The sequence below is a fragment of the Corythoichthys intestinalis genome, chromosome 22 (genome assembly GCF_030265065.1).
Source record: "Corythoichthys intestinalis isolate RoL2023-P3 chromosome 22, ASM3026506v1, whole genome shotgun sequence".
NCBI classification, from domain to species: domain Eukaryota; kingdom Metazoa; phylum Chordata; class Actinopteri; order Syngnathiformes; family Syngnathidae; genus Corythoichthys; species Corythoichthys intestinalis.
The window spans coordinates 12,165,180-12,192,603 of NC_080416.1; the positions used below are offsets into that span (position 1 = coordinate 12,165,180).

At 39.1% G+C, this 27,424-nt stretch overlaps 3 protein-coding genes and 1 long non-coding RNA gene across 4 annotated transcripts; 1 reads left to right on the forward strand and 3 right to left on the reverse strand.

The window, feature by feature from the left end:
* Positions 1 to 1,288: 1,288 nt before the first annotated feature.
* Positions 1,289 to 15,953, reverse strand: wu:fc38h03 (acetylcholinesterase collagenic tail peptide). The gene is made up of 17 exons (XM_057827217.1): positions 15,736 to 15,953; positions 15,367 to 15,482; positions 15,088 to 15,299; positions 14,972 to 15,016; positions 14,882 to 14,908; positions 14,393 to 14,464; positions 12,633 to 12,695; positions 11,175 to 11,201; positions 11,053 to 11,097; positions 10,936 to 10,971; positions 10,788 to 10,868; positions 10,614 to 10,710; positions 9,146 to 9,285; positions 8,938 to 9,057; positions 3,146 to 3,275; positions 2,761 to 2,863; positions 1,289 to 2,690 (listed from the first exon to the last, which is right to left on the reverse strand). The coding sequence occupies exons 2-17, from the start codon at positions 15,461 to 15,463 to the stop codon at positions 2,621 to 2,623; spliced, it is 1,365 nt and encodes a 454-aa protein (XP_057683200.1). The 5' UTR covers positions 15,464 to 15,482; positions 15,736 to 15,953; the 3' UTR covers positions 1,289 to 2,620.
* Positions 2,424 to 15,214, forward strand: LOC130910189 (uncharacterized). Its single transcript, XR_009061830.1, has 5 exons — positions 2,424 to 2,539; positions 2,625 to 2,731; positions 8,432 to 8,493; positions 10,808 to 10,886; positions 15,099 to 15,214. It is a non-coding gene; the product is annotated as an uncharacterized LOC130910189 (long non-coding RNA).
* Positions 15,954 to 18,280: 2,327 nt separating the features above from the next.
* Positions 18,281 to 19,919, reverse strand: LOC130910347 (cytochrome c iso-1/iso-2-like). The gene is made up of 3 exons (XM_057827555.1): positions 19,801 to 19,919; positions 19,395 to 19,570; positions 18,281 to 19,136 (listed from the first exon to the last, which is right to left on the reverse strand). The coding sequence occupies exons 2-3, from the start codon at positions 19,561 to 19,563 to the stop codon at positions 18,985 to 18,987; spliced, it is 321 nt and encodes a 106-aa protein (XP_057683538.1). The 5' UTR covers positions 19,564 to 19,570; positions 19,801 to 19,919; the 3' UTR covers positions 18,281 to 18,984.
* A 3,308-nt stretch (positions 19,920 to 23,227) lies between these two features.
* On the reverse strand, positions 23,228 to 24,014 carry npvf (neuropeptide VF precursor; the record flags this gene model as incomplete). Its single annotated transcript, XM_057827556.1, has 2 exons — positions 23,806 to 24,014; positions 23,228 to 23,425 (listed from the first exon to the last, which is right to left on the reverse strand). Coding segments are annotated over exons 1-2 (360 nt in total), but the record flags the coding sequence as incomplete, so codon positions are not given.
* Positions 24,015 to 27,424: the final 3,410 nt, after the last annotated feature.

The window sequence follows — 27,424 nt, forward strand, 5'->3', positions numbered from 1 at the left end:
TTCATCTTTATGACCAGGGCTATTAATCTTACTTTTAAAAAGTAATTAATTACAGTTACAAAGTACTTCTCCCTAAAAGTAATTGAGTTAGTAACTCAGTTACCTGAATGTAAGAGTAATTAGTTACTTGGCAAAGTAACTGGTGTTACCTTTCATGTTTTCTTTTTTTTTCATTAAAAAAAACAAAACAAAAAAACATAGTAACCTTTGCTAAGTTTTGTAAGTCATTTAATGTGAATCAACTGTTAAAGTTGTTAAAATTGCTCCCGTTTTAGATAGATTCAAGTCAAGATTTTACCGATTTAGGACTGTTTTAGATAAAAAGTTACCTAGGTTCGCTAGTAAGGTTCACTACAACAGAGCCTTTCTGAGAAGTCTACTGCTTTAAAATGGCGGCTGTTTACTAACGCCGCCGAGTCTGTCATTTCGCATGTAGTTCTACATGCATGTGATATCTAGGCGTAGACTGTAAGCTGTCGGCTACAGTCAGGAAATATTGGAGCTACCTAACCTAGCATTGCGTTTGCTACAGCGTCACAACAAACACTCTTCTCTCTCCTTGTCTCTGACTTTTCTCGCATCATTCAACCAACGTAGTAACGCATAGTAACACACATTGTCTCGTTGCCGAAACGGTGACACAATCCGAACGGAGAAAAAAAAATCTTGAACGTACGGCGTACACATTTAAAAATCAGTGCTCACTTGTTCAAATTACGCTAAAACTGTACAACTTGACAGGTACAGTGGGGAGAACAAGTATTTGATACACTGCCAATGGGAAAACCCATTGGCAGTGTATCAAATACTTGTTCTCCCCACTGTATGTATACAGTAGATATGTACATTTTCTTCCTTAATTAGTTTGACCTGAATCACGAAGAAATGAAATTTAACAAATATTTTTTGCATAACTTGGACGCAAAATCGGAAATTTTGAATATAGCCTCTTATTTTAGCTAAACCAAACTTTTGCCTTTTTATTAGGGCTGTCAAACGATTAAAATTTTTAATCGCGTTAATTACAGCTTAAAAATTAATTAAACATAATTCATTGCAATTAATCGCAATTCAAACCATCTATAAAATATGCCATATTTTTCTGTAAATTATATATATTCTGTAAAATAAATTGTTGGAATGGAAAGATAAGACACAAGACGGATATATACATTCAACATACGGTACATAAGGACTGTATTTGTTTATTATAACAATAAATCAACAAGATGGCATTAACATTATTAACATTCTATTAAAGCGATCCATGGATAGAAAGACTTGTAGTTCTTAAAAGATAAATGTTAGTACAAGTTAGAGAAATTTTATATTAAAACCCCTCTTAATGTTTTCGTTTTAATAAAATTTGTAAAATTTTCAATCAAAAAAATAAACTAGTAGCCCGCCATTGTTGATGTCAATAATTACTTACACAATGCTCATGGGTGCTGAAGCCTATAAAATCAGTCGCACCCAAGCGCCAGCCGAGGGCGGCAAAACTCCACAAAACACAATTAACAAGTGGGCATTTCACTTTACTGTCATTTAAATCTGTCTGAGCGGGACATGTGCGTTAATTGCGTCAAATATTTTAACGTGATTAATTTAAAAAATTAATTACCGCCCGTTAACGCGATAATTTTGACAGCCCTACTTTATATTTTAGTGGTGCATTTTCATTTCGTTTGGACTTAAGCAACATGCATAGAATGATTACAAGCCAGGAACAAAGTGGAATTTTTTTCTGTAACATGGCGTAATTTCTGTTTATTAATTTATTAACTATTTTAACCCTTTCAGGGACAGTGATCACAACAGTGGCCAGCTATTCAAAAGTTAGCACTTATTTATCCTTACTGTATTCGATGATTATGACTAAATATGAATTAATGCAATGTTTTGAAACTACAAATAACATGAATAAAAACTAAAATACACTACACACTGGTTTTGGTTCCAAGTAACACTCAAAAGTTGACATCCTGCCCCGAAAAGTTATTAACGTCTAGTGTCGTCAATGGCACCCAATGTGTGCCCTGTAAGGGTTAAAAAAATAAAATAAAATCACAATTCGTGCATGAATGGATTAACATATTTCATGCCATTTCTTTACATTTGAAAGACTCCAAAGTTACTCTTTAAACACTTGATTTATTTTGACAATAATGCAGATATTCACATGAAAAATGAAAAGTCTCGCCATGCTACTTATTGCTCTAAAACGTTCTCATCATATATTTAGACATTCATTTTAAAATGTTAACACTTTGTACAGCTCTGGTTAAGCACAAATCCATGCATTTATACTGCATTTCATCTTATAAATATACGATTTCTAACATGTTCTGCATACTGTCGTTGTAAAAGAGGCTCAGTTTATATCTGTAATAACAGTCAGCATGTCATTAAGTGTTCCTCGTCATAGCTCCCTGAGGCCAGCTGATCCAAAAGCTGACTCTCATCCTTCATCTCATGGCACAGACCAGAAACTTCCTGTTAGAACTGTCTCAGTCCATCAAATCATTTTCAGGAACGTGAGGTGAGACTTCAATTGAAATCCGAAGAGGAATCCCTCTTATAAGGTGAAGACAAGTTGCAAACTTTGCACTATGCGTTCTGTTCAGGTGAAGTACTTGCAGCCAGTAGAGTCGATGATGCAGGAATCAGTGCATCTGAGATGACCGAAGGATCTGTGAAGGACACAAATGTTGTGAACGAGCGCAACTTACTGGTAAGTGTATTCAAATTCAGCAATCTTACCCAGGAAGATACGATTTGCATGTCTGATAGCCAAAGTCTTTCCCATCACACTCCTCCATGCCTTCATGTCGATAACCGTCTCCACAATAGGCCCATTTGCAGTCTGGAATCAGGAAACGAAAGAGCAAAATGGCACGCAGCCAAGAGGGAGGGGAGAAAGTGTCAGTGCCAGTACAGCATTTTGCAGCTAATTCAATTAAAGAGGGATAGTAGAGAAAGCATGCTTGGGAGATGAATATCAAGGGTGCTTTTTATGCTTACGCTGCCATTGACGGTGATAGACGATCAATCTTTCGCTGCCTGCCTCTCCCAGTCAAAAAAGATTGAACGTCTATCACCGTCAATGGCCAAAAAAAAAATGATCTCAAACGTTTTCTAAACTCACTCAGACAAGAATCAGTGACAATTTGGTTTCCATCATCGCATTCCTCGCCATCCTGGGCCTGCACTTTACCATCTCCGCACACACCCACTCTGTCTGGTACTTTCTCGGTAGACTGGAATTGCTGAAAGGGCTGGAAGACAGCAAGGGCGTAGGTTTGCATAAGGACGGTACGGTAGGGACATAACACGACCAACTTTTCAGGATGCTCAAATTGTCCCCCCAAACTTTTAAGCAATCTTACAGTGGGGAGAACAAGTATTTGATACACTGCCGATTTTGCTGGTTTTCCCACTTGCAAGCCATGTAGAGGTCTGTAATTTGTATCATAAGTTGTCTTCAACTGTGAGGGACGGAATCTAATACAAAAATCCAGAAAATCACATTGTATAATTTTTAAATAATACATTTGTATTTAACTGCATGAAATACGTATTTGATACATTACCAACCAGTAAATATTTCGGCTCTTAGTTCATTTTTAAGAACCCCTCCTGTTCTCCACTCATTACCGGAAGTAACTGCACCTGTTTGAACTTGTTACCTGTATAAAAGACACCTGTTCACATGCTCAAAAACAAATTCCAACCTCTCCACAATGGCCAAGACCAAAGAGCTGTGTAAGGACATCAGGGATAAAATAATAGACCTGCACAAGGCTGGGATGGGCTACAGGAAAATAAGCAAGCTGCTTGGTGAGAAGGTAACAACTGTTGGGACGATCATTAGAAAATGGAAGAAGTTCAAGTTGATGGTCAATCTGCCTCGTTCTGGGGCTCCATGCAAGATCTCACCTCGTGGGGCATCACTGATCATGAGGAAGGTGAGGGATCAGCCCAGAACTACACGGCAGGACCTGGTCAATGACCTGAAGAGAGGTGGAACCACAGTCTCGAAGAAAACCATCAAAAACACATTACGCCGTCATGGATTAAAATCCTACAGCGCACACAAGGTCCACTGCTGAAGCCAGTGCATGTCCAGACATGTCTGAAGTTTGCCAGTGACCATCTGGATGATCCAGAGGAGCAATGGAAGAAGGTCATATGGTCGGATGAGACCAAAATTGAACTTTTTGGTCTAAACTCGGCTCGCCGTGTTTGGAGGAAAAAGAAGGATGAGTACAACCCCAAGAACACCATCCCAACTGTGAAACATGGAGGAGGAAACATCATTTTTTGGGGCTGCTTCTCTGCCAAGGGTACAGGACGACTGCGCCGTATTGAGGGGAGGATGGTTGGGGCTATGTATCGCCAGATCTTGGCTGACAACCTCCTTCCCTCAGTGAGAGCCCTGAAGATGGGTCGTGGCTGGGTCTTCCAGCATGACAACGACCCAAAGCACACAGCCAAGGCAACTAAAGAGTGGCTCTGTAAGGAGCATCTTAAGGTCCTGGAGTGGCCTAGCCAGTCACCAGATCTGAACCCAATAGAAAATCTATGGAGGGAGCTGAAAGTCCGTGTGGCCCTGCAGAAGCCCCGAAACCTGAAGGCTCTGGAGAAGATCTGCATGGAGGAGTGGGCCAAAATCCCTGCTGCAGTGTGTGCAAACCTTGTCAAGGACTACAGGAAACGTTTGGTATCTGTAATAGCAAACAAAGGTTTCTGTACCAAATATTAAGTTCGATTTTTGTGATGTATCAAATACTTATTTCATGCAATTAAATGCAAATTTATTATTTAAAAATCATACAACGTGATTTTCTGGATTTTTGTATTAGATTCCGTCCCTCACAGTTGAAAAGAACTTATGATACAAATTACAGACCTCTACATGCTTTGCAAGTGGGAAAACCAGCAAAATCAGCAGTGTATCAAATACTTGTTCTCCCCACTGTATATCCATGATATAATGTGTCTTGCCATAAGATGTGAGGATAGAACTGACCCTACCATTTCCCCCCACCCCCGACACACACACACGCACGCTCACACTTACTCAGCCCCGACAGAAATCTGTGTCGACAACATGCCGCTTGCTCCGCCCCTTTCGAAGAGGATAGATACTAACAGTTTTTTTTCGGCCGGCAGCAGCCACTGTAAGTAATTTAAAAAGACTCCAATGTTGTGGAGGTTGGAAAAACACCACAAATTTTGCTACTGAAACTCCATCCTGCATCAGAGACAGCATAACATTAAACTGTGTGAACTTGCTAACCTGCAAAAATTGAGTAGGAAGCTGCTTAGAGAGAACTGTCCTTCTGTTTCTGTTTTTCTACTGTTAACGTTAATTAAACTGTGACAAATGTAGTGAACTCTGCTGGAAACAATAGAACTAGAAAAATGTAAGTAAGTGAACCATCACATTTAAAGGGATCCTCTGTTTTTAAGACAAGTAATTCTTAAAAGATACATGTTAGTATGAGTTATAATAATTTGATATTAAAAACCCTCTTAAAGTTTTTCTTTTAATAAAGTTTGTAAAATTATTTTAAGTGATTGGTCGCCATTCTTGTTACGTCGCGGTGCGTGACGTCACTGGTCCCGTTGCGGAAATCCCAGCGCGTCACTCGTTAGCGTTCCCAACATATCGTCAGTTCTACCCCTCCTATTTGAACCAGATCTGAAAAGTGAAGAGCAGGACAGCACTGTCGGTCGTTCACAAGACGAGCTTCAGGGGAAAATGCGTGCAGCAAATACCTGATAAGACAAAAGTTGGGCAAAACTGGTGATGCGAGAGAGTCCTGTTGGGAAGTCCGGTTGGGAGCGAGAGTGTAAGCTGTCCGGTTTTATTAGCAGATATTCAAGGTAAGCATATTGCGTTTTCAAACTTATCCCAATATAATTATGTAGATTGTTAGCATCCAGAGCCGTTGTGTGCTTACAGTACAGGCCAAAGAGGACACCTTGTGTAATCCATGTCTTGTACATTGTAACGCGTGGTAGCTAGGATACGTGTATAAAAGTACCAAAAAGGGGAGAAGCTTCCACTTATGCACATTTATTCACCAAAAATAATATTTCCACCTTGACCACTTTTCACACGGGAGCTCAGCAGTACGCAAACACGCGTTCCCTGACGAGCTCCCAACATTGTTGTAAGGTCCACGTCAGAGTCACTGTTGTCACTGTAGCGTGCCATAGTGCTTTAATTATTTAGTATGATTTGTGGAAAACTCCCACGAAGAATAGTAAACAAAAAAGATAGCAATAGTAATCTAAATCAGCGCTTTTTACTCACTCCAAGATCCAGGAATTAGACCGATACCATGGCAATGTTGCAGCCGCGATTAGGCCGTCGATTCCACAAAATAGACTGATCCGAAAAGCCGCTGTGGGACCGACGAATCCAAAAAATGGACAGATCCAAAACCAATATTGCAGACGCAGTGGGACCGTCGGATCCAGAAAATAGACAGATCCCTTACTTGACTGAGGATCCAGGAAAAATGTTCGGGCGCTAGTTGTAACGCGTGGTGGGTAGGATGCGTGTATAAAAGTACCAAAAAGGGGAGAAGCTTCCACTTATGCACATTTATTCACAAAAAATAATATTTCCACCTTGACCACTTTTCACACGGGAGCTCAGCAGTACGCAAACACGCGTTCCCTGACGAGCTCCCAACATTGTTGTAAGGTCCACGTCAGAGTCACTGTTGTCACTGTAGCGTGCCATAGTGCTTTAATTATTTAGTATGATTTGGGGAAAACTCCCACGAAGAATAGTAAGCAAAAAAGATAGCAATAGTAATCTAAATCAGCGCTTTTTACTCACGCCAAGATCCAGGAATTAGACCGATACCATGGCAATGTTGCAGCCGCGATTAGGCCGTCGATTCCACTAAATAGACTGATCCGAAAAGCCGCTGTGGGACCGATGAATCAAAACAATGGACAGATCCAAAACCAATATTGCAGACGCAGTGGGACCGTCGGATCCAGAAAATAGACAGATCCCTTACTTGACTGAGGATCCAGGAAAAATGTTCGGGCGCTAGATGTAACGCGTGGTGGGTAGGATGCGTGCATACAGGGACCAAAAAGGGGGAGAAGCTTCCACTTGTGCACATTTATTCAGTAAAAATAATAATTCCACCTTGACCACTCCACTCCCCTTGTTTCCATTTGACTGGAAATTGCATCCAAAAGCAGCACATCGTGGCATTTTACTTCGCGAGTTTAGGCAGCAATAAGCAATTGTTGAACACGCAAGATACCAATGACGTCATCACTGCGAGCCCGCAAACCATGGCGCCAACTAACGGTCAAAATATGTAGTAAATATTATAAAATATTGCCATTGATTTAACATTTTATGTGTTTCTAACAACATATTTTAGTACAAGAGAACAATTGTGGTTTATTAGAGCCTACATGTATTTAAGTTAGAGGATCACTTTAATATTTTGTGGCCCCCCGTTGGCAGCAATAACTTCAACCAGACACTTCCTGTAGCTGCAGATCAGTCTGGCACATCAATCAGGACTAATCTTGGCCTATTCTTCCCTACAAAACTGCTATAGTTCAGTCAGATTCCTGGGATGTCTGGCATTAATCACTATCTGTAGGTCATGCCACAGCATCTCAAAGGGGATCAAGTCTGGACTTTGACTTGGCCACTCCAGAACATGTATTTTGTTCTTCTGAAACCATTCTGAAGTTGATTTACTTCTGTGTTTTGGATAATTGTCTTGTTGCAGAATCCATCCTTGTTTTAGCTTCAAGTGTCTGACAGACGGCCTAAGGTTTTCCTGCAAAACATACTAATAAACTTTTGAATTCATTCTTCCATTAATGATTGCAAGTTGTCCAGGTCCTGAGGTAGCAAAACAGCTCCAAATCATGATGCTCCCTCCACCATGCTTTACGGTGGGGATGAGGTGTTGTTGTTGGTGAGCTGTTCTATTTTTCTTGTTGTGTGTTACTCCCAAACGATTTAACTTTGGTTTCTACAGCCCACAAAATATTTTGCAGAAACTCCTGTGGCGTGTCCAACCGCCTTTTTCTAGAACATTAAACGAGTAACAATGTTTTTTTTAGACAGCAGTGGCTTCGTCTGTGGAGTCCTCCCATAAACACCATTCTTGGCCTTGGTTTTACATATAGTTGATGTGTGCACAGAGATACTGGACCGTGCCAGTGATTTCCGCAAGTCTTTAGCAAACACTCTAGGGTGAACTCTTGGCTTCATCTTTGGTGGACGGCCACTTCTTGGGAGAGAAGCAAAAGTGCCAAACTCTCTAAATTTGTAGAAAACTTCTCTGACTGTCGATTGATGAACATCGAGACTTTTAGAGATGGTTTTGTATCCTTTCCCAGCTTTATACAAATCAACAATCTTTGATTGCAGGTCTTTTGACCGAGCCATGATGCACATCCGACAATGCTTCTCATCAAGACAATTCTTACCAGGTGTGTGTTTTATAGTAGGCAGGGCAGCTTTAAACCACTCATCAGTGATTGGGCACAAACCTGACTTAAATTGTTTGGTAAAAATTGGTTTCAATTTCTCTTTAAGTTTCCTTAGGCAGAGGGTTCACTTACTTTTTTTCCCCCCTTCTGTCATTGTGTGCATGTTATCCTTATTAAAATATGAAAACCTATAAATAGTGGTGGTGGTTTTCGTTATAGTAGACACTGTTTTTACATCTGTGTGATTTTGACAAATATCAAATCATATTTGATGGTGGTTTTATGCAGGAATGTGAGAAATTCCAAAAGGTTCAGATACTTTTTCCTACAACTGTACATGTAGGTTTTGCTGTTATATCGTCCCTACCAATGTTGAGACCAAACCTACGCCCTTTGAAGACAGATAAAAGAAGTCAGATTTTCAGATATGTATTCACGCCTCACCTGAATGGGCTTCCATCCGTCCTTATCCCGAAAGTAGAGCGCCTTCTGATCCTTCCTGAAGGCGATGGCGTGATCTAGACGTAGACGGCCCAGTTCGTCTTCGTTGCTCACTACGAATATCTACACACGTTTGAATAGGTAAATAATGAAAGTTGATGAGTTCCAGTGTAATTACAAGTATTACGTTTAATGAAAACTGTAGTATTACGGCAGGGACTTGATTGGGGATCTCCTCATGCGTGTAGCTTCCCGAAGGAGCTTTGTTGGCGATGAGAAGAGTGTCACAGTCACAGTGACCGGGTGGGCCGGGAAGACCCTTCTCACCCTTTTCCCCGGCAAGATAGAGACCTGAAAGACCCACAATGGAGTTTTAACACAACAATTCTCATCATAAATTCCACCTAAAAAATACAATGCTAGCTTCTACTAAATTAGTATTTGTTGCAAAAATGCCATGTATTTGGCGAAAATAAAGATGTCCCGATCGATCGGTCACGTCATTTTCAAAGTATCGGAATCGGCAAAAAAATATCCAACATGCCTTTTTTTAATATATATGTATATATATTTTTTAATTAAATCTTTTTCTAATTGTATTTAACGTTACAGACAGTGTCTTTAGTTATGGCTTAAAGTAGGGCTATCAAATTTATCGCGTAAACGGCGGTAATTATTATTTTTTAAAAAATTAATCACGTTAAAATATGCGCTGCACGACCCACTTACGCATTGTCGCGTTCAATCTATAATGGCGCCCTTTTACCTATATATAGAGTTAACAGGCAGCGTAAAATGCGTAGAGAGAATTTTGGCAGTCTTTGGAGCCTCTTTTTAATTGGCTAAAGCCTTAAAATCCCTCTCTCAACAATTAGAAATATCGTGGGAAGCAATGTGGGGAAGAACGGTAATGGTTGATCTTTTCCTTAACACCCTATGTAACTTCCCAACGCAGAGGAGATATATCAGTTGGTGCCACTACGCACAGTCATGGTTGCACTTCCCATCATGCATTTGGGCAGAACAGTTAAATGGATACAGTATCATTTACTGAAAGCCCAACAAATACACTAGATGGCAATATTTAGTCACAATATACAAAGTCACATTTATCCTTTAAGAATTACAAGTCTTTCTATCCGTGGATCCCTCTCACAGAAAGAATGTTAATAATGTAAATGCCATCTTGAGGATTTATTGTCATAATAAACAAATACAGTATTTATGTACTGTATGTTGAATGTATATTTTCGTCCGAGTTTTATTCTTTTTTTTTTCCTAATGCATTGCCAAAATATATATGATCGGGAAAAATTATCGGGAATGATTGGAATTGAATCGGGAGAAAAAAAAAAAAAAGCAATTGGATCGGGAAATATCAGGATCGGCAGATACTCAAACTAAAACGATCGGGATCGGATCGGGAGCAAAAAAATCATGATCGGAACAACCCTAGTAGAAAATGTAACGTGTAGTTGTAGAAAAAGTCCATATTTGCAAGTTATAGTTTCTACAAAAAAAATTACATAGATTTGCACTTAGACCTTAAAAAATGTAAAGGATTAAAGTTTATCCAGAATGTATGCTGTTTGTCCTGTATTTCATGTCTTAAATGTGATCAGTTTGATTTGTATTTAATTCTCTGACACCACCTATGTTACATTAAGTGTGAAAGTTACCGGAGCCTGGTTGACCAGGTGGACCAGGAGGCCCGATTGGCCCTGGTGGCCCAGGTTTGCCCATAAGTCCAAAGGCTCCAATTTCTCCCTTTTCTCCCTAAGCAAAACGAATGAAATGCCAAACTTTAAAATATATATTTGCCGTTTTTTATTTAAATATTTTGTATGTTTCACCTGTTTGCCTCTCTTTCCAGGGCGCCCGGTGGGTCCTCTTTTGCCTGGGATGCCTGGTTCTCCTTTTGGGCCTTGTTCACCCTTTGTGAAGAAATAATGGTGAATATTAAGTGAAATCCACTGCTTTATTAGCTTTTTTGTCCTTTACCTTCTGACCTAGCATTCCAGGCAAACCGGTAGTGCCCTAAATAAGGAGAGAACATCGAATAGTTATTCCCTTAACAAAAAACAAACTGAAAGTGCAAGATAAAAAGACTTCTCTTACTTTTTCACCTTTTAATCCCGGCATTCCTGGGTTTCCATTGTCGCCCTTTTCATAATACAAAATCGGGCAGTTGTCAAATATGGTGTGATATATTCATTGCAGTATGAAAATTACAATCCTACCTTCTCTCCTCTGTAACCAGGCATACCCTATGATATGAAAACAAGAAATGTAACAATATGAACAATGACGTTTGTATTTGTAGGAAAAAAAACTGTTATTGTTGTAACTGTTTACAACGACAAGTAACATTTGCTGTGGTTGTAGTAAAACCAGAGGCGGAACTTAGGGGGTTCCTGGGAATGCGACCGCACCCGGGGCCAGGCCTCTAAGACTATGTTCATACCACAGGTCTTTATGCACAATTCCGATTTTTTATGATGTCTGTTTTTTTGGCGTGCTCATTCAGACTCCCTTTGTCCATTGAGCCCATTTGAGTACTAAGCATTTGCACTAAACCGCAGTCCGACACGCGCTGAGCAAACTGACCCGCATGCGCAGAAGCATCAAAACAAATGACTGCACATGCTGGCTTTACGTCATTTTAGGGTTATCATATTTTGATCTCCAAAAAGAGGACACAAATAACAGACATAAATAATCCGCGTTTAGTCTTATATTCAAAGTTTGTATGGATTGATAGAATGCATGCACGTACTGTATGTCAGTTTGCCCTGACTTGGCCATGTAAGCAAGACTGAAATATTGCTCATTTGGCGCACAGAAATAAAACCGAGCATGTTCAGGCTTATCCTTTTCTTTCGCCTCCTGCGTAAAAGCCGAGTTCAAGGTAGGCGCTAATGCAATCCATCCAATGCATTCCATCGCTGCCGTCCTGCCTGCTGCTTTCGCGCTTTGCTGACATGAATTCCAATTTGGGAGACTTTGCAGTTCAGACCGCAGCCACATTCTGGAAAAATGTGGCCCAGATCGGATTTTAACCATATATGAAAGTGACCTAGATCGGATTTAAAATGGTCCACCTTTCCCGTTCAGACTGTCAAGTTAATGCCTCGAGTCGGAAAAACACAAAAAAATCGGATTTGTGTATTAAGACCTGTGGTATGAACCTAGCCCAAGGGACCTGGTGTGCGGGCGTGTTTGGGCGAGGGGAGTATCAAACACCAACGTAAGGTGATGTTAAAATATTTTTGCCAGCCACTTGGTTGGTTGCCTGGAGGGGCCCGCAAAAACATTTCCTCTTCCACCCAACACACACACACCCCTAAGCACTGACACACTGGATGATCATCTTGAGGGGCCCGCGAATAATTGTACTCCAGCACCACCCTGTCCCCCCCAACTTGAACAGTCCACTCAAGGGTTCTCGTTTATGCTCATCAAACCCGGGCCCTGTTCACATTTGTTCCGCCACTGGCAAAACCAATTTTTAATTGTAGAAAACGTCTACAAATACAAGGTACATTAGTTCTCATTTGGACAACAACAAGTTGTTCTTACGCCAACTACATTTCATTTTTTACAACTACAAGCTGTTTTTGCACTGAATTTGCTTTTACAATTAAGTTAGTTTTTATTTCTATCGGTAGAAAAATCCACAAACGTGCTTTGACGCTCACCTTCATTCCTGGGGGTCCCCTCAATCCTGGTAGTCCCATGAGTCCAGGGTCTCCTTTCTCACCCTAAAATGGCAGTTTTCTCCTGTAATACTCTTATTTTATTAACTACCCTAACACATGCTCATATTCAAATACTGTAAATAGGTCTATATTTGTCAATGGCACTGAAACAATCATTAGTGCTGTACCGATTAATCGATTAACTCGAGTAATTCGATTAGAAAAAAGCTTTGAACGAAATTTTGCAGCTTCAAAGATTCGTTTAATTAGAGTGGCTTGTAATGGTTTGTTTTGAAAGTGTTTGCATTTAGTTTGATTGATTTGAGAGATACACTGAACAGTGACGAACAACAACAACAGTGAATATGACGACTCATTTAACATGACTGAATCCAGCTGCTTCCTGTTAAGACCAACATAAGGCAAGTTTTTGTTTGAGCTAATATTTTTTTTATGCAATAGTAATTTAGTGTATAGCTATATTTAGCAGTTTTTTGTGGGAATAGTTATTTGAACGATTTGTTCAAAAAGTTAGCATTTTATAGCATTTAAACTAGTGAACTTTTGCTATGCATCTTAGGCAATTGTTCTTCTGTTATACTTATATCCTCATTTATTTATTTATTATTTTACTCTTTGAAGCTAAGCGCAAGTATTTTAATTTATTTTTAAATGAAAGTGCAATTCTGCATAGCTTGAAGAAACACTCGGGAATTTTATTTTGTATTCACATTTAATGCTCTTTCGAAAGTGCAATCTTAGCAAGTCTTTGTTTTACGTCTCCTAATATTTATTCTGCAATGCATTAAATGTTACTAATCCGATTATTTGAATTAACTAGTTGATAGATGAATCGATTACTAGAATAATCAATTACTGCAGCCCTAATAATCATACACGACAATAGGACTGCAGCTATCGATTGTTTTAGTTGTCAATTAATCGATGAACTTGTTAGTTCAAATAATCGAGTAATCGGATAAGGAACAACAAAAAATTAAAATAGCTGAGCTGAGCCTCAAACAGTATAAAAAAAAATAAATTAGGATCTAAGTACAACAAAAGAACAATTGGCTAACTTACATAGCAAAGATCCGCTAGCTTAAATGCTATAAAATGCTAACTTAATTTTTTTTTTAACAATGATCCTAACAAATGGTTCAAACACGTATTCCAACAAACTCCTAAATATACCTATAAACTAAATTAAGAACGCATTAAGAAAACATCCATCCATCCATCCATTATCTTCCGCTTATTCCGGGGTCGGGTCGCGGGGGCAGCAGCTTCAGCAGGGAAGCCCAAACTTCCCTCTCCCCAGCCACTTCAGCCAGCTCCTCCGGCGGGATTCCAAGACGTTCCCAGGCCAGCCGAGCGACATAGTCTCTCCAGCGTGTCCTGGGTCGACCCCGGGGCCTCCCGCCGGTGGGACATGCCCGGAACACCTCTCCAGGGAGGCGTCCAGGAGTCATCCGAACCAGATGCCCGATTCAGAAAACAATACCTCCCAAAAAAAAAGGTTATGTTGGTTTTAACAGGAGGCACCTGGATTCAGCCATATGACATGAGTTACGTCATATTCACTGTCGCCAATAGAGGGCAGTGTATCCACTAAATGCAAACACTTTAAAAACAAACCATTACAACGCCACTTTAATTAAACGAATACTCGAAGCAGCAAAATTTAATTCAAAGCTATTTTTCTAATCAAATTATTCGAGTTAATCGATTAATCGTTGCAGCACTACACGACAACATACCACGGGTCCCGGTGGACCAGGCCATCCTGGAAGTCCTTGTTTCCCTGGAAGCCCCGGCGCTCCTGTACGCCCCTAAAAAAAAAAAGGCAGATGATGCTATTGTCTTTATAAACACTTTGAATTAACAGTCTGACCTTCCCCAATTTCTTAATCAGATATAACAGATGAGCATTCCGGCTCAAAATACACCCGCGAGATTTGCGGACGACTATTGGGGGTCCCTCATTAAACGAAATGCAGCCTGTTGGGACACAATGGACCTTCTGCTCCTGCTGCTGCGTGGCGTGATTTATCATCGGGTGAGAGTAAAAAGCACTTAGGGAGATTAAGCGGCAGAAGTGGATTGCTCAGCAGGACTGAAGTCCAGCGGAACCAAGACGATAGTAAAATGGACGCCGGCCAGAAAACAGAAGAAAGAGGTCGAGAGGAAAATTTATCGAGTTGTGTAGACGCAGTTTGAGGGGACAACATAGAAGGAGACAAGCTCACCTTTGACCCTGGGCGTCCAATTTCTCCCTGGGAAAGACAAATAAGTGATTTAGGGCTCAATGGTGAAACTAAAAATACACTAAAAAGTACCTTTTCCCCTTTTGGTCCTCTTATGCCAGGAAATCCATTCTCACCCTAAAAAAATGATAATTACACATTTACGTTGCAAATTTTACATCCGTCCCCTTGATTCTGAGTCTTCTCACTTCTGGACCAGGTGGTCCTGGAGGTCCCGGAGGTCCAGGTGGGCAGCCGGGTACCCGCGGATGCTCGTTTTGCTGCTCCTCTCCTCTAAACACGGCCGGCGGCGACACCCCGGGGGGTGATGGGAAGTGATGAGGTGGTGGTGGTGGGAAGAGTGGAGGAGGTGGAGGGGACATCAGACAACAGTGTTCAAGCTTCACCGGCAACTTGAAGACTGAGAAGAAATATGAAAACGAGCTTAAAAGATCTTCCGGTGGTCAGGAGAAGAACTTCAAACAAACCTGAGTGGGATGTCAATCTGTCCATGAAGGAGTGATAGGACATGGCCCATGTAGGACTCACAAGGATGTTGAAAGATAAAAATGTCAGCAAATCCATCTTTTTATGTGAATTCCACCTTTAAGAAGATGACAAAATGTTTCCAAATAAGTTTAGCGCTATTAGACGTCCAATCCATTTGAACCTGGGAGGGTTGGCAGCGAATGAACGAATGTTCATTCGCTGCCAACCTCCCAGTTCAAATGAATTGGACGTCTAGCACCGTCAATCGCACTGAAACATAATCATTAACCAGTCACATCATGCATCAATGCAGATGATTGGAGAATATTACATAATATCTGCAACAGTAATCGACATGCATCTCTTACCGTCCTCTGCAAACTGCAGTTGGCTAGCGTCTACTCCACTGCAAAGCAAGCAGTCTTGATGCAGCTAATTTGCTTCTTGCATCACGCAAACCAGGATTTTGTATTCTAGAATTAATGAGTCCTAAAGAGAACTGAGTGCAGCGAAGTAGAGCTCAATCCAAGTGGTTCTGCAAACCAGATTGAAGTGACACGTAAAGGATGCGACTGGCACTGGTGTCCATTTGCGATGCGGCTGGTGGGTTTAGATGGGAAATGGCGCTATCTGCTGGATGTTTGGGTCCTTACAAGTCTTATATACTGTACAGTGGTATGAAAAAGTACCTGAACGTTTTGGAATTTCTCACATTTCTGCATAAAATCCCCATCAAATGTGATCTGATCTTCGTCAAAATCACACAGATGAAGAAACAGTGTCTGCTTTAACTAAAACCACCCAAATATTTATAGGTTTTCATATTGTAAAACCCCTTCTAGCCTAGTGTATCACATTTGATACACTCAGAATTTCATTATTTTGAGACTAATTTGGAATTTTGAAATTAGACACAAAAAAAAAGATCGATGCAAGTCAAAACATGCATCTGCAGGTTCCATGACGGAAAAAAAATCTGGATTTAGCAAGGGTTATAGATATTAGAGCGCTTATTACACATGTTCATTTTGATTTTTCTTTTACTACACTTGTGAAAAAAGTACCATTAGGACCTTATTTTTTAAGTTTTGGGATTCTCTGACAATTGCGTCATGTTGCAGGCATTAAGGGGTTAATAGTATGCAAACAATAACAGAAGGTGGAAAAATAAGTAAGTGAACCATCACATTTAATATTTTGTGGTCCCACCTTTGGCAGCAATAACTTCAACAAGACACTTCCTATAGCTGCAGATTAGTCTGGCACATCGATCAGGACTAATCTTGGCCCATTCTTCTCTACAAAACTGCTGTAGTTCAGACAGATTCCTGGGATGTCTGGCATGCCACAGCATCTCAATGGGGTTCAAGTCTGGGCGTTGGCTTGGCCACTCCAGAATGTGTGTTTTGTTCTTCTGAAACCATTCTGAAGTTGATTTACATATGTATTTTGGATCATTGTCTTGTTGCAGCATCCATCCTCTTTTTAGCTTTAACTGTCTGACAAACGGCCTCAGGTTTTCCTGAAAAACATCCTGGAAAACCTTTGAATTCATTCTTCCATAAATGATTGCAAGCCGTCCAGGCCCTGAGGCAGAAAAACAGCCCCAAATCATGATGCTCCCTTCACCATGCTTCACAGTGGGGATGAGGTGCTGATGTTGGTGAGCTGTTTTTCCTCCACACATGACGTTGTGTGTTTAACTTCAGTTTTATCAGTCCACAAAATAGTTTGCCAAAACTTCTGTGGAGTGTACAAATGCCTTTTTGCGAACTTTAAACGAGCAGCAATATTTTTTTTAGACAGCAGTGGCTTCCTCCGTGGAGTTCTCCCATGACACCAGTCTTGCCAATATTTTTACATATAGTTGATGTTTGCACAGAGATATTGGGCTGTGCCAGCGATTTCTGTAAGTCTTTAGCAGACACTCTCGGGTTCTTTTTTACCTCTCTAAGTATTCTGCGCTGAACTCTCAGCTTCATCTTTGGTGGATGGCCACTCCTTAAAAGAGAAGCAACAGTGCCGTAGACAACTTCTCTGACTGTCGATTGATGAACATCCAGATTTTTAGAGATGGTTTTGTATCCTTTGCCAGCTTTATACAAATCAAAAATCCTTGATCGCAGGTCTTCAGACAGCTCTTTTGACCGAGCCATGATGCACATCAGACAATGCTTCTCATCAAGACAATTCTTACCAGGTGTGTGTTTTATAGTGGGCAGGGCAGCTTTAAAGCACTCATCAGTGATTGGGCACAAACCTGACTTAAATTGTTTGGTAAAAATTGGTTTCAATTTCTCTTTAAGTCTCCTTAGGCAGAGGGTTCACTTACTGATTTCCCCCCCTTCTGTCATTGTGTGCATGTTATCCTTATTAAAATATGAAAACCTATAAATAGTGGTGGTGGTTTTCGTTATAGCAGACACTGTTTTTACATCTGTGTGATTTTGACAAATATCAAATCATATTTGATGGTGGTTTTATGCAGAAATGTGAGAAATTCCAAAAGGTTCAGATACCTATTTTCCCCCTTCTGTCATTGTTTGCATACTATCCTTATTAAGACATGAAAACCTATAAATGTTTGGGTGGTTTTAGTTAGTGCAGACATTGTTTTTACATCTGTGTGATTTTGACAAAGACCAGATCACATTTGATGGTGATTTTATGCAGAAATGGGACAATTCCAAAAGGTTCAGATACTTTTTCATACCACTGTCGATGTTTTGCTATTTATTATTATTATTACTATTAGTATTTGTACTATTAGTATAATTACTATCACTATTTAAATTCTATGTTCATATATTAAAATAGTTCAATTCAAAACGTGAACTCATTTTATTGATTAAAAACGGGAACATACTACAATAAATGAGAAAGAATGAGTCTAATTGGGGGGAAAAAATTAAATTTTATTACATTGCTTGTTATTTTTGGCACATTTGAATAAGACATTAACTTCTTGATGCCTGAATTTACTTTTAACAAAAATACATCAAAATACATAAGTAAATAAAAATAATTTAACTCTTTCATTTTTAAACTATATATATTTTATTTTTGATATTAGCTATTATTTGAAATATTTTTTAATTTCATGATTTTCAATTTTTTTGTGGCATTTTAAAATTTAATTTTCTGTATTTACCTTTTTTTTTTTTTTTTTTTTTTAATGAATAATTTTAGGGTCTTATGTATTCCCACTTTATGCATATTTGTTAAATGTAAATTCAGGCATGAGGAAGTTATACTGGTCATTCGTTTTATACGTGTAGCAATTTCAGTTTAAAGAATTTAACATTTTTATATCAAGTTGTTTAACACAATTAGTTGATTTAACACAACCAAATTATTGCAATCCCCCTCTAATTTTTTTCATCTTGAACAAACAAACCACAAGTGTGGAACTGCTTAAAATAAAAATATTGATCAAAGTTGTTTTCAAGTTCCTGTGTGTAAAAAAATGACTGAATACAAATAAATTAAACAATCAGGAAGTGTAGCATCAAAAAGTGCAACAAAGAAGTACAAAACAAGACTTTAAGCAATAAAACAATAAAAATAAACGTGCTTAAGTAGCTATTAATCGTAAAACACACACAACTTTTGCGTGTCTATTTGGGTGAGGTGGCCTCCTTTAAATATGCTATGATATCCAGCCGCTCTCTCTTCTTTCTCAGACCGGCAAAGATCATCTTGGTTCCGGGAATATACTTCTTTGGGTTTTCAAGGTAGACCATCAAAGTCTCTTCACTCCAAATAATCCCTAGAAAAACAATGACAAGCTTTACTTTACTCATAAATAAAAGCATGCAACCATCTGCATTATTTGCGAACAGAGTCGTTCTGCCTGTTCAGACATGTGACTCAGTCTCACAAAAACAAAAAAACAATGACTACTTCCCACTATTACAAAAGCTTTACATTGAACTATCAGGACATGTTTAAAAGTGTTTTTCCATATCTGTTTGTCACTTAACAATCACAGGATGAGTATAAAAATCTTGAAAGAACAACTACCTACCTTTGTCGATATTTGCTTGTGTGTAAGAATAGCCCGGCGCCTGTCCTGTCTTCCTGCCAAACAGACCCCACAGGTTTGGACCCACTTTGTGTTTTCCACCTTCGTCCACAGTGTGACACTGGGCACATTTTAATACAAACACCTTTTTCCCTTTGGCCACGTCCCCCATTGCCACACTAAAAAACAAACGGAGTGACAATACTGGTAAATTTTGAGATGCCGCAATAATCCTTATTTGTCCAGTACATGCATTGATTAACATAGGAACCAATACGCCTATGGTACTATACGTTTTATATATGTATCTAGATCTTCTACTACAGTTACTATCAAGACATAAGGCACATAAAACAGACATTAAATGTGAAAAAACTTTGATTTTGTAAACAAGAGTAAAAATCCTTACCTTTCGATTCCTTAAGGTATGTAGCCTGAACTTCTTGAGATACGAGGCACCACCCTTCTCAAGTATCAAGGTGTTTCCTTTTTTTTTCCTGTCTGGCAGAGGTTACCCAACCAAGAGGGTGTGTCTCAGGTAAGTATGTTGTATGGTTGAGGGAAAAAAAAGGAATACAGTGATCCCTCGCTACTTCGCACTTCAATCTTCGCGCCCTCAGTCAATTGCTGATTTTTTTCTATTGAAAAATATGTATATACAGATGCAATAATACAGATGAGCTGTCCCGAGCCGGTTGCGAAGTCTCACCCTCTCCCTCCCATTCTCCCTGCTGCGGCAATGCACTGGATTTGCTTGTTAAAGTTAACGATGTTGACAGATGGTTGTGTTTGATCTTGCCAGAAAAGCAGACTTCAAACGCACCGCATGCGTCAGTCATCATTTAACTTGTTAAACAGTTGCTGTGACAACTCATTGTGTGTAATTGAGAGGGTTTGAGTAGATTATGAAGTGTTGCGAGTGCTGCCTTGAAACACTATTTGTACGTATGCGGATAAGGAAGCGCGCGCTGGAATGAATGTGTGTGTGGCGACGTTCGAGGCAGCCAGACGTGTTGTGTTCGCGGCAATAAACGCGACATGTTAAAAGTGATCCTGAGCAGTTTGTAATTTCCACATGTCACTCCAAGAGTCACAGCCAAGGCTGTTTGAAAATAATTCGGTGGGACTGTAACGTGTTTAAAACTTATCATAACTATTACATTTGAAGTGCTTAAAAAACATATGTATATTAAATTGTACCATGGGAAAAAAGTGAAAAAAATGTTTGTTTATCAGAATAAATGTCCGCATTTACATGCAAAAACATACAAACTTATGTATTATATTCATACAGGTAGTCCCGGGGTTACGACATACCTGACCTATGTGATTTCGACTTTACCAATGCCGGAGTCTTGTCCGCCATTTTGTCTCCAGTTTTTTTTTTTTTTTTTGTCGCATATCAGTGTACACAGTTTGTTTAAGCTCTGTATTTTTCTTAACTTCACAGATTTCTAGTTCCCCCGTTAAAATATTTGTTTCGCCAATGAGGGAAGCTGTTGTCTCACTAAGGTAGATTGCAAAGGTGGGTAGAGTAGCCCAAAATTTTACTCAAGTAAGAGTTTCGTTACTTCAAAATAATATTACTCAAGTAAAAGTGAAAGTAGTTGTCCAAAAAAATGTACTCAAGTACAAGTAAAAAAGCATTTGGTGAAAAGAATACTCAAGTAATGAGGAACATTGCGATTAACTGCTTATATTTTTGTTGGATTTTTCCTTTTTTTTAAACAATGGTATTTTTTTTCTGAGCACAAAATCATCAATATGGACTGTTGTTATAATGATACTGTACAACAACCCATTACATAACCACATTAAACCAAGAAACACACACACAAAAAAAATAAATAAATAATTGAATTCCGACAAGAGGTGAAAAAATACATAAATGAAGCATTATTCGTCCAAAGAGCATGACTGCCCTCTGGTGGAGAAAATAGTTCCGAGTTTGAATAGTGAAAAGGTCCTTCATAATTACTATTTTGAAATTAAAATGATCATATCTCCTTTTTTTCGTGGTCAATCGGTGCCATATGAAAACTTGGAGAGAGGTAAAAATCCACGCTTTTGATTCATTTTTTACGGTGCTTTAAAGATACCACATGATTGAACAGGCTGGCGTGAAGTTAGAACGGCAAGCTTGCGTTTTATTGGTATAATGGAGTCATTTGTTTATTGTTGCGACATCTTAATGGTGAAATTTGTAGAGCTACCCCGGTAATACACCAGACACATCTCTACTCTTAGCATCGCTGGCTAAAAAAAGCGCACACCCAATCAGGTCGTTTTCTGCTTTGTACTAAGCGAGTATAGTGCGATGCAGCAAGCACCGTTGTAGCATAAGCAGCTCGACCTCATCCAAGTTGCTGAAATCAAGCTCTAAATAAATTTCATAAGTGGCATTGACTTACCTGTTTGTTCACTAGCAAGCCAAAGGTTTCTACGGTGTTTCTATGGTTTAAAAGTAAAACTACAGTAAACATCAGTGAAACAAGAACTTGTGAACAAGCTGGCATACTCAGTGTAGCTGTTTTACCATCCACCAGCATTGATGATGAGTACAGTATTTTGTTTTTAAACTTTATTTTATTAATATTACGTATAATACATGTTTTTGGACAGTTATTTTGAGGATGAGGGGGTGATCCAGGGTACTTAGAGGATTAATTCCGATTAACCGGAAATTTGGGTTACGTCGCCAGCATAGGAATTGAACTCGTTCGTGACCCGGGGACTACCTGTATTATATATTTGTATTTTATTGTATTTTTAAATTTGATACAAAAATAATTACAGGACTAATATTACATTTGACTAATTACTTAGTACTAAATTGCGTTTTCAAAAACCGAAGCACTTCCGCATTTTGACGTCACTACACCTGGCCCTCTTCTCAACGTGCTAGCTGGCCGAAAGCAACATACTATTTTGCCAGATTTAAGACTGTTTTTTTGTACAATTGAATTAATTTTGGAGTGACAATAACCTGCTTAAAATGTTCGAGTGTTGAGCGTTCAAGAAGAATTTTGCTTTCACACGATGACATCAAACAGGTGATTTTATCAAACGCACAAACATAAAACTAGCTTAACATAAGGCTTAGAAGTTATTTAGCGTGGTTAGCCTGATATTAATGTTTACAGTTCTGTGTTTGTATCCCCAAAATTGCGTAAAATTAATGTAACGATGACTAAAAGTTAATACGCTAATAAAAAAAAGTACGCTAATAATTTTTTGACCAGCAGAGGGCAGCAAAAAAGTCATTAAAAAAAAAAAGTTCATACTCCCTGTATTTAATAGACTTTTATTCATCCTACATCAGACTTTATTTCCATCCAAATGACTTAACTTCAAGCAGAGAGTCCTAATTTAATTTATTAATTTCATAAATATGAGTTTACAAAAATGTACATAATTTCATAGAATGTCTATTTGTGTCTTCATTTCTTCAAAGTTGATGTTGAAATCCTCAAACCTTTTGGGGGAAAAAAATAACAACATTGAATACCAAAGTGTTTCAATGTAACCTTGAACTGATTTGTGTACTTTATATTCAATGACATTAGAAATCATTAAGAAATTTTTAAAAAAATATGAGAACAACTACAGTCTATTTAGTAATTTTTTGCCTCTATAACTTTTTTAGTGTTTCAGGAAGTTATTTTTTCTATTTTGACAGAAAATATGAGAGATAGTCATCCGAGTTGCCTACCCGTGTAGTTCTATTTCCACAACTTGGCTCGGGCTAGCGTTCTAAGAAGCATCCAGCACAGAATGTTCCTCCGTTGTTTTCTGGATAAATCTAGGTTCTGAAACTCTGGGATCTCCGGGGATCTTCCGAACCTTTGGGGCTTGTTTGGAGCATTATCACCATCCCTTCCAAAGCGCAGGGGCATGTTTGCCATCCGGTGGGGGGATAAGGTAGAAGGCAGTTGGAGCTTGACCATGGATGGAAAGCTTATTTTGCTTGTTGTTGGGATTGCATGTATTTTGAAGTTATCCAGGTCCAAACTCCTATGCATTTCAATTTTTGTCTGTGAAGATTTTTCGAAGGAAAAAATAAATAGATGAAGGATAGGGTGGGCTGCATTGATCAAACTATTCCAAAATGTTTCGTCTTATCGCTTAAATTAGAATTATAATTCCTCAAGGATGTAAAAATACAAGAAAACATCATGTGCTACTCTGTAGTACTGTAGTAAAGTTTGTTTTTTAATTGTTCAAATCGTGGAACTTGTATAAAGATTTTTTAATTTTTTTTTTGCAATTAGAGAAACCAACTAACCCAATCAACTTGTGATTATAAAAGTCTACACACCCCTGTTAAAATGTTAAACTTTTCTAAACAAACAAACAAAAAGGTCTCACTAAAAGTAAAAAGAAGCCAAATATATGACACAAGTGTGATCCCAACCTGATGTTGTGTCTGCTTCCTTCCAATATGCCATCCTCGATCGCAGGTCTGCGCATCTTTCCCACAGTGGATCAACTTCCCCCTAACCTTTGGGTCAGATAAGGTGGCAACGTCGAGACCTCCCATCATCACAAGAACCGACAGTAAGATTTTTTTCATCATGTTTAAAGACCGACGCGTCGTTACAATTAACCGTTGACTGCACTGACCTCAGTTAATAAAGCCCACGGACTAAACACGACACCTGTTGCGTGGTGTGTTGTTTGAGTTGAATACATTCCTGGATAAATACTCATCAACAGGGACAATATCAATGTGGGGTAAATGAATGTCCTAATTAGGGGTTAGGAATGAAGTCATTGGCTTTTGAAGAGGAGAGAAATCACGACAGAGGTAATGATTATAGTGAGTCTTAGTGTTCAAATTAACTGACTGCCATTGACGTCTCCCAGTTCAAATCGATTGGACGCCTACCACTGTCAATGGTAGCCACTGAAACCAATTAAAGGGGAAAAATGTCATGTTTTTTCACAATAATATTAGTCAATCTTTACAGAAGATAAAGAATATATGCATGTGAGTGTTAAATAGGACTGCAGCTATCGATTATTTTGGTAGTCGATTAATTGATGAACTAGTTAGTTCGAATTATCGAGTTATCGGATAAGCAACATGAAAAATTAAAATACCTTAGCTGAGCCTCGAACGGTATTTAAAAAAAAAAAAAAAGAAGATCAATGTACAACAAAAGAACAATTGCCCAACTTACATGGCAAAAGTCCGCTAGCTTAAATGTTTAAAAATGCTAACGTTTTTTTTTTGTTTTTTTTTTAATACAATGCTCTTAAAGAGCATGCGACAGGAGAAAAAAAGTCCTAAATAGCATTATTATGTCAATTAGAATCATATCATATTGAGACAATTCGACTATATACAATACAACAATTTAGCAAAGCGCAGATGACGAGAAATTAGTCTTTTAATCTGCCGGTTAGCCACGCCTACCATTATAGGGCTCTAGCGTCCCCAACAGGTGGATGACGTCAGCGGGAGACTGGGCTCATCGGTTTTACTATTCAGCCCATTGAGGGGGAATTATTCAGAACGAGGAAAACGCGACGAAGGGACCCGCAAAAATTCATTGTTTCAGTCTCTCTACTCCAATATTTTTACAGGATATTCTTTTAATCCAAGTATTTTTTTCCCACATAGCTAAATAAATGGCTTGAGAAGGACCAGTCAGCCCGTCGAGGGGGAACTATTCACAACGAGGAAAACGCGACGAAGAGAGCTGCAAAATGTAATTGTTTCAGTTTCTTTACTTCAATATTTTTACAGGATATTCTTTTTATCCAAGTATTTTCCCCAATTGCTAAATAAATGGCATGGTCATGACAAATAATAGTCTTGTGCTAAATGGAATATGAAATAATAAAAATGCACTTATTCAGGACGACATGGCAAAATTACTCCATAATAGTAAAAACTGTCGACTTCACCTTTACTGTCGCACCTCCCGAACGATATTTTATGACACCTAAATCGGACATATGTCATTTCCCTTCCCCGGCTTCACAGAATGTAAACAAACCAAGAGGCGTGACAGCTAGCCGACATGCTAACCCGAACCGAGTGATGTTTCAAAGTCTTCGAAGTGGAAAATCACACATAACTAGCTCGGATGTTTTGACATGACGACTGGGTTGTTGATAGTCTTTGCCAGAGAGCAATTTACAGCTTGTTCCCCAGAGGAGGGCGGCTGCAGTTGTTGTGCAGCTAACGTGCAGCTAATGTGCATGAGGAGAGCTTTTTACATGCCTATCAATGATCAAACGTAAGTAGTCCTTAATTTAAAGAAAGTTTGTAGTGTTTACTTTGTAATCGCTGTATTCGCGGCTATTTTTAACTCAAAGTTGCAATTTCTGATCGGTCGGAAAATTTGACAGAACACCGGGCACATGAGCACAATAAGCCGAATACAGTGCTCTCCCGGCGGATGGATGTGCAACAAGCCGCTGGTGTTGTGCCGAAAAATAGCCGCCCCGCATGCATGTCAGCCACAAAATGCAAGCCACCTACATAATAAAATGATCCCAGTATTTGACATAATACAAAACACAATGTTTACTCACTTTCTCTTAAGTCCAATGGTCCCACAGTAGTAGGGCTTGTTTTGGCCAATATCCACGGTGAATGGGAACCTTTTGAAACTCCAAAAAGGCGCACACGCCTCTCCCTTAGACAGCAAGATTTTTCTGCAACCGTTTGGCTGGCGTGATGCGAAAAATAAACGTATTAATCCGCAAAATCAGCTGAATCCTTAATTCTCATACACCACAGTACGGCTGTATAGCAAAGAGGACGCCTTCACCCATACACGTCACAGCGCCCTCCTCCTCAATGCAAGACCGAAGCAGGAAGTCACTCATTTTCATGGCGCGGGATTCAAAAAACTAAATAAATATAGCGATCGCTTCCACACACATCCAAGCGGTCCATATCATTCAGGAGCATAAAATACCGCGTGAATTATGAAATAAACATGGTTTTTTGTGTCACATGCACTTTAAGAAAAGGTTCAAACACATATTCCCACAAAAATGGCTAAATACTTTATATCTATAAACGAAATTACGAATGCATTACAAAACATTAGCTCAAACAAAAACTTATGTTGGTCTTAACTAGGAGTGGGAACCTCTTGGTGCCTCACGATACGATACGATTTGCGATACAAAACTCATGATAACGATGATCTGACGATATGGCGATACAACAATTATCAATACATTGGTATGGAAATCATTTTAGGATATTTCACAAACAACTAATAAACAGAAAAAACAAGCTTCTGCTGTGAATTGGAATGACATTATCACTAGTAGACGTTCAATCCATTTGAAGTGGGAGGGATGGCAGCGAATGAACAAATGTTCATTCGCTGCCATCCCTCCCACTTCAAACGGATTGAACGTATATGACCGTCAGTGGCAGCCAATGCCAGGCAATGAGGTAATTTTGGGCCATTTAGGATCATTTACCTGTTGATTTTCAGTTACTTCCTGTAGATTTTGTGGTATTTTATGGGTCACTTCCTGTTTATTTTGAGTTACAGAACAGGGAGTGACCTGGGAATCACCTAAATGAATAGGCAGTGACTCAAACTCAACAGGAAATGACCTGTAAATGCCCTAAAATGAACAGCAAGTGACCTGTAAATGCCCCGAAAATCGGACCGAATGACTGTGAATGCTCTGATTTTGAATGAATGAACGTTCCCGGCCCAAATGGATTGGACGTCGAGCACCGTCAATGGCAGCCTTAGAGTGAACTGAGACACTATTATGGTGGAAGATTTCGGTAGCAGCTTGTTGGTTCCTTTTTTTTTTTTTTTTTAACATTGACACCTTTTTAAAACGATATCTCGATTCTTGGTGGGAGCATATCGATAACCTTTTGAGATAAAAAGTATCACGATATATCACTATTTCGATATTTTGTCACACCCCTAGTCTTAACAGGGAGCAGTTGGATTCAGCCATGTGAAATGAGGCAGACCAAAGGGTAGTGTATCCACCCTAATCAATAAAACTAAATTCAAATACTTTCAAAATAAATT